General features: G+C 40.4%; 1 protein-coding gene across 1 annotated transcript; it reads left to right on the forward strand.

Annotated features, from left to right (window-relative positions):
• The first annotated feature begins 72 nt into the window (after positions 1–72).
• Positions 73–5,895, forward strand: sirt7 (sirtuin 7). The gene is made up of 10 exons (XM_035145455.2): positions 73–261; positions 375–512; positions 1,705–1,809; positions 1,884–1,954; positions 2,060–2,132; positions 2,223–2,321; positions 2,873–3,109; positions 3,784–3,864; positions 3,941–4,047; positions 4,180–5,895. The coding sequence occupies exons 1-10, from the start codon at positions 127–129 to the stop codon at positions 4,382–4,384; spliced, it is 1,251 nt and encodes a 416-aa protein (XP_035001346.1). The 5' UTR covers positions 73–126; the 3' UTR covers positions 4,385–5,895.
• The last annotated feature ends 1,306 nt before the right edge of the window (positions 5,896–7,201 follow it).

Below are 7,201 nucleotides of genomic sequence, written 5' to 3' on the forward strand. Positions count from 1 at the left end.
TGAAGTTTGTGAAATCTGAGAAAAATCACGTGCGGACTCCCAGCAGCAGAGGGCGCTGCAGCTTGTCTCATCTCCTCAGAGCTGACATCCGGCTGTCGTTGGTGCAATCAGCTTTGTTTTGAATAGATGGCTTCTTCTCAGCTGAGGTGCAACGTGATGGCAGAGGAGGCGGACACCGGTGTCTCCTCACGGGCTGAGAGAAAGGCTTTGGAAAAGGCCAGAATACTGCAGCGGGAGAGCGAGAGGAAGATCTTCCGACTGGTAAGACGAGGAACCAGCAGGTTTATGGCTGCTACCTCCGAGCTGGCCGGCTGACAACTGCAGCCCACCACTGTGTGTGTGTAGCCTGAGCAGGTTTGATCTGTTCACTGCAGGTGGGTCGAGTCCTGAAGAAGCCTGAGGCTGAGCGCTCAGAGGAGGAGGCCGCTGTGTTGCTGCTGCACACAGACACAGCGGAGGAGCTGAGCAGGAGACACGTCCGCAGCAGTGTTCTCAAGAGGAAGCAGGAGGAGGTGAGGCCCAGGGACTGACTCCATGGAGCTGGACTCTGATCTGCACAGGGGGACTTTAGTGACGGGACCAAGTTTGGTTTAGTCTGAAGGACAAAAGCAACTCCAAGTTCTTTCAGGGATTTCTCCACGAGTAGAAAACGTGAAACACCTGAGAAATATTCATTAGAGTTTGTCTCCAATTTAATAAGCAAGTCTATGAATATTATATTCTTGTGTAAATACAGAAGTATAATCTATAAGCTCTGTATAAAAGTACTCATTCAGCAGGGCTGGCCTTTTTAATGTGGTATATTGTGATTTCTAAATTAGTTTATCAGTACCACTCAGGCCATAACTTGAAAATATCCTTCAAATGGAGATCATTTTCTATTAATCAATCAATACAATTTATTTTGCATAGCCTATATTCACAAATCAGTTAGTCTCAAAGGGCTTAAAAGGATAGTTTACAAAAAAATGAAAATTCCCTCTATCTATTCACCACTATGCTGATGGAGGGGTGGGTGAAAACAAAAACACTGGGAGTTTCATGGGTTAACATTGTTGCAACCAAATCCAATGCAATTGAAATAACTGGGTGACCACTCCTTTGGTGTAATACAAGTGTCCGTAGTGATGAGTAGATAATTCTGGGTGAACTGTACATTTTAACGTAATGCTGCATTGTGAGTGAAAAATGTGTTTTTATTGTGTGGACACATTAAAAAGACCAACCTGGCCAGTGTGCGGCCTCAAACAATCATGGATAATATTTACTATGAACAAAAACATCTGTCACACTCATTGAGAACTTTGCTTCCTCTTTACATCAAAAGCTGATAACTTGACTAAAGACATTTCTGAAGTCACATCAAGTTATATTAACTCACAAAATGTGTTCTTTATTTCAATACATTTGAAATCTTCAAAAAGCTAAAGACCTATTCATGGCTCCCCTGAAAAGGAACTCTGTTGTGGAGTGAACTTTCCTCACCAATGATCCACAGGAAATATCAAAACATAAAACATAGATTGCTTTGAAACACAATGTCAGGAGGCTTAGCTGGAATCGGACAGTGATTAAGTCATGCCATGATTCCATAATTATGTGTTTGTGTTTGCTGGAAAATGTTTCCAGGATAATACAAACCTGCTGTGGTTGCTACTTCAGACAACAAATTTAAAACGTGTTCATTTCCTGTCATTTCTCCAGGTGTATGATGACGCCGAGGGGCTGCAAAATAAAGTCAGACAGCTGGCTGTGGCAATCAAACAAGCACATCACCTGGTGGTTTACACTGGAGCCGGGATCAGTACGGTACGACAAACTCTGCATTTTCAGTTTCCTTCTATGTATACTGCTCGGAGGACTGATGACTTATTTCCTTTCAGGCAGCTTCTATCCCAGACTACAGGGGTCCTAATGGGGTGTGGACACAGCTACAGAAGGGACGGACAGTCAAGTGAGATACGCAGTAATTGCCATGATGGGAGAGTGGCTGCGTAATTTATTTAAAAGTGAAATATTTCTGGTTGTGTCTTCTTTTCTTGTTTCTCCTTACCAACAGTTCCTCGGACCTCAGTAAAGCAGAGCCGACCCTCACACACATGTGCATTAGGATGCTTCATAAGGAGAAGATGGTATGATGGTAGAATGATGACATATAATGTTGGTGCTGTGTAAAAAAAAAAGAAGGTATTTACAGTAAATATTCTTGTTTGTCTCTGAAGGTAAATCATGTTGTGTCTCAAAACTGTGATGGACTTCACATGCGAAGCAGCCTACCCAGAAATGCTCTGTCTGAGCTCCATGGAAACATGTTTATTGAGGTAAAAACACACATCCTCAGTGTTTTATATATTTATCTTTTAGACACTGCTGTTGTCAGCTTCCTCCTCCTACTCGCGACAACAGTTACGGGCAACTGAAAAATGTCTTACAGATCCAGCCTAGATCTCATTTGATCCATATGTAATGCTTTGTATCCCATCATGCCAGGTAAAAACTGCAGAGCACAGCCTGAATGCACATAGAAAGAAAGCAACAGCAGCTACTAGGTTCAGTCAATGATATGACGGTGTGCATCAGCAAACCTCTCTCAGTTGAAAAATCTTTTTTTTCCCATGTAGTTTGTAGTTTGCGCTATTTTCATAAATGGCTCAAAGTGTGTTACAAGTAGGGAGTGAGAAAAGTCTAGGATAAAGAATGAAGCAAACTCCAAGCCTATTTTGAATCAGTGCTTCCATAGACAGAACAAGTGAGGGAGCACTGTTACAGGGAGATTACTGAGACATTTCTGAGATAGCGTTTGGCTTTTACAAGCGGTTTTCAATAGACTGTAACTCATCCTGACATGCTGGTTTTCGCATCCTCTCCTCAGGTCTGCACAGGCTGTTCCCCCGTTAGGGAGTGTGTTCGCTTATTTGACGTGACGGAGCGGACATCGCTGCACCGGCACGGGACAGGCCGCAGGTGCAGCCACTGTTCCGGTGAACTCAGGGACACCATAGTGCACTTCGGGGAACGCGGGACCCTGGAGCAACCGCTCAACTGGAGGGGAGCTGCAGAGGCTGCCAAGAAGGCGGATGTTATTCTCTGCTTAGGCTCCAGTCTGAAGGTAGTTTTTTATTTATTTTTTTTAAACCACAGTGAGTCTGTGAAATTAATGAATTCCAGTCAAATCTGTTGAAGACTAAACGGGTTGGGTCTGGACGGACAGTCCTGATGTTTATTACGATGTTTGGGGACTGTAACATTCCCAATAATGGCCGATGCTAAATACTACTTTTCATTTAGTCGGTTACATGGAGCACTGACAGAACAGATTCACTCATATTCCGTAACCTGACTACTAATTTAACACTTACCTCTCCAATACTCGACCTCACCTTTCTGTCCTGTTGCTGACTCTGTAAATCCTTTTTGGCTGCATTCATGCACATTTGGGGGAGCTCTGGGCTTTATTTTGATCAGGCAGTAGAGCCTCTGTTGCAGCCTATGCTAAGAAACCTTGTCATCTAAATTTAATACCAGTGTTAAAAATGTTACATAACCAACTATGTGACAATTCATAGCTTGTATTTCAATCTGTTCTCCTCTAGAATGACCTCAGAGAGATATCTGAAAATGTTTCCATGCTGTTGCTTAATTCTTAGTCAAGTTGATAAATATCATGTCAACACAGTCACTGATATGCAGACTAATGCATTTTATTCTCTGATGTTTAGTTGAGAGCTTATTTTCTTGTAGCATCCTCGTCAATGTTGTGTGCTCTTTCTGTTGCTCATCTAGGTGCTGAAGAAATACGCTTGTCTCTGGTGCATGAACAGACCAGCAAGCAAAAGGCCCAAACTTTACATTGTCAACCTCCAGGTATGTTTGGTTTGATGTTTTGGGTGAAATAAGTTACAAATGAAGCCAAGGCTGATAATGTGTTTGTTTGTTCTAGTGGACACCGAAAGATGATCTGGCTACGCTGAAAATTAATGGCAAGTGTGATGATGTCATGAGCCTCCTCATGGAAGAGCTGGACTTTCAGATGCCTGTGTATGACAGGTAAAGACCATGTGGAGTAATTATACCAAAAATAACTTTCACAGACACTGGTAAAACATTTGCAAAAGCTCCTAAACATCTTAGACAACCCTTTTGTTTCCCAGCTCACTCTCCCTCATTCTGTCTCATCAGGGCAGACGACCCCATCTTCACTCTAGCAACACCTCTGCGGCCAGAGGAAGTGGACAGCCATACCCGTGAGGTCATAGCTCCCCCTGATGGTGAGCAGGAGTTTTCAGCCGACCCTGGAGGACAAGAAGAAGGCACAGCTGTGCAGGGCGGCTGGTTCGGCCGAGGTTATAATAAAGGCAGGAAGAAGAAGAAAAAAGCTACATAACCGAGTGAACTCTATAGATTGGAATACATTGTGGCTACGTGTATTGTAGCTTCCTGTGATGGATCCCAATGAGGGGTTCAGATTTCTGTCCCTTCAACTCTGACTTGAATTTATAAGGTGCTGTTATGTTCTTGGCTGCCTCTGTCATTTACCCACATGCACTCAGTGTGTGTGTGAAGGTAAAAATAAGATTGGAAATTTCCTATTTGAAAATGGCACTTTGCACCATGAACTTGCACAACTTACATTTTCAGCAGGATTTAAAAGTGTTACAAACAGTGCTGCTTTTGTTTCTTATGCGACTGTCCTGATGGCATCTCGACGGGCAGGTTTAGTCAGAGCTAAGCTTTAGCACAGCCTGTAAAGACTTAAAGTACGTTTGAACAACAAAACCATAAGATTGTTACTCTTAGTTTTTCAAAAAACTCAAAAGAAAGACCATTTTTAGTGTCTCACAACCTTTTGGCTTAAGAAGTGGCAGCTTTTCTTCAGATAGTCACAGTGGACAGCAGTAGTGTCAAGTTTTTAAATCACTCCTGCAGCATTATTTGTTTGTCTGCTGTCCGCCTGTGCACTCAGTATATCACAAATACAGCACATCTTCATAGCCCCGTTTGACGCCTGCCTGTGCTGAATGATTTGTGGTAGAATATCACTTTAAATCCTATTTAATGTGTATTTTTACAAAGTTAGTAGTGCATACATCAAAGCAACAAATGTAATGTGCAACATGCTGCTGGACTGAGCATTAGCTCAAGGCAAATAGCCAGAAAATGCAGGTGTCTTAAGTGAAAGTTACTGTATGGAGCGTTCCATCAGTGGAACAACAGCAATATACCAAAGGTCAATTTCTGGATTCTGTGATGACACCACTTTAACTGAGAAGAGATTAACAAATAGGGAGGTCAAACATTTACTATGTTTCTTGACTTGGACAAAAAAAACATTTTTAGTATTTTTGCAGACATTTAAACATGCATTGTTGACGTTTTTCAAACGAGCTTATTTGCATATTTAGTGTGTGTGTGTGTGGGGGGGGGGGTTTCATGGTATTTTGGTTTATTTTCTGAACTCACACTCAACCTTCACTCTGCTTTCACTCATCCTCAGATTTACAGGCGACATAACACATCTGTACCATGGTTTAAGGAGGTTGTAGAATTTGCTTGAGTTTACATTTTTTACTTATTTGTTTACAGCTCTGTAGGCAGAAATGCTAAGTTTAAAGTGTTACATTTTTACTTACATTTTTTAATGTTTGTTTGTGTGAGGATAAATTCTTGTTTACCACCAAATAATCTCTATTAATTTGTCTCAGGAAGATCCAGTAGTATTAATCCTCTCAGCCTGTACCACAGAGTGTCAGATGTTGTGACAGGGCAGGTTAGCCATGATAAGCTAATGTTCAGCATTCCTATCAGTGCTACAAGTGGATGTGAAGACTCATCATTTGTCTCCTTTGCAAAAAAAGTTGTAATATTTTTGAGACAATAAAGTGTACCTCATTTTAACCCGTCTGTTTATCAAATTCTGCATTTTCATTTTACCGTTACTCACCTGCTGGTTGATTCAGGTTAGTAATAATTTTAGTATGTTTAAGCTGTCAAAAAAATCATCAAATTTGTTTTGACCTCATTGTATCTCTCCTGAAGTTTTCTCGAGTCCGTCTGTAAACTCAGCAGTCTTGTTTGTTCCGCAGAGCTGGATATTGAGGTCAGCACTGAAACTCTTCTCCTGTACCAGCAATTCAAAGAGCTTTGATACACAAGCTATGCAAACCCCTTCTAATGCACAACATGGGTCAAAAATGACCCGTATTCATTTCCTGTATTATTTCATGCATGGCTGGGTGTTTCTCTGCTATATTCTTATAAAGCTTATTCTTCCTTCTTCATTTAGAAGGACAACTCCAGCTTGATCCTGTAGAACATAGTCTAGGTCCTCAGCATCAGAGATTTCAGACTCGGAATCAAGACTAAGAATTGCCTCCTCATTTTCCTCATCCTGTTCTTCATGCAACATCTTTATGACCATTAAACCGTGAGTCTGAAATTATTGCGACCAGCCTTACTAACACTCTATATCATAAACATATTTTAAAATGCATATCAATGAGTCTATTAAGTATATACTGTTATATTTCAAGTTTTATTTTGTTGATCTAGCTATGGTTAACAGCCAGAAAAGAAGCTAGCTAGCTAACAGCTAGTTAGTATTGTACATATTTACCTTTCTAACTAGTAATGGATTGTAAAAAGAGACTTATTCATGTAAGTCAGATGTGCAAAAGCAGCCGTGTGAAATGTATGGTAAGTGTTCCGTAGTGAATACATACTGTATGGGTCATTTTTTAAGTGTGTAAAAGTGATGTAGAAATACAAAATTTACGTTTGTTTATAAAGTAAGAAAGGAAAAAGGAAAACAATGATTTGTGGTAATTCAAAACAAGATATTTAATGAATACTTAGAATATTAAATGATAAAATACATTTATTTCAAACATATAGCAAAGAAACACAAGTTAATTGGGGGATACCTGAAATACTGAATGATGAAACTCATTCACTGCAAAGATATAGAAAATATTGTTGTGTATCAAAGGGTTAAGTTGAAAGAATAACACTTGTTTGTGACTTACTATTTAACTCAACCCAGGCTTTATATAAAAGAACAAGGATTCATTAAGCAAAGAATTCCTTGTTGTCAGTTTGCTTTAATGTCACAGTGTCAGTGATCATAGATTCCTTTGATGTCTTTGAAGACTTGCAAAGTTGAAAGATTTATAGGATCTGAAGAGAAACAAGTTAGTGTTTTTGA

Source organism: Hippoglossus stenolepis, chromosome 2 (assembly GCF_022539355.2).
Source record: "Hippoglossus stenolepis isolate QCI-W04-F060 chromosome 2, HSTE1.2, whole genome shotgun sequence".
Classification (NCBI taxonomy): domain Eukaryota; kingdom Metazoa; phylum Chordata; class Actinopteri; order Pleuronectiformes; family Pleuronectidae; genus Hippoglossus; species Hippoglossus stenolepis.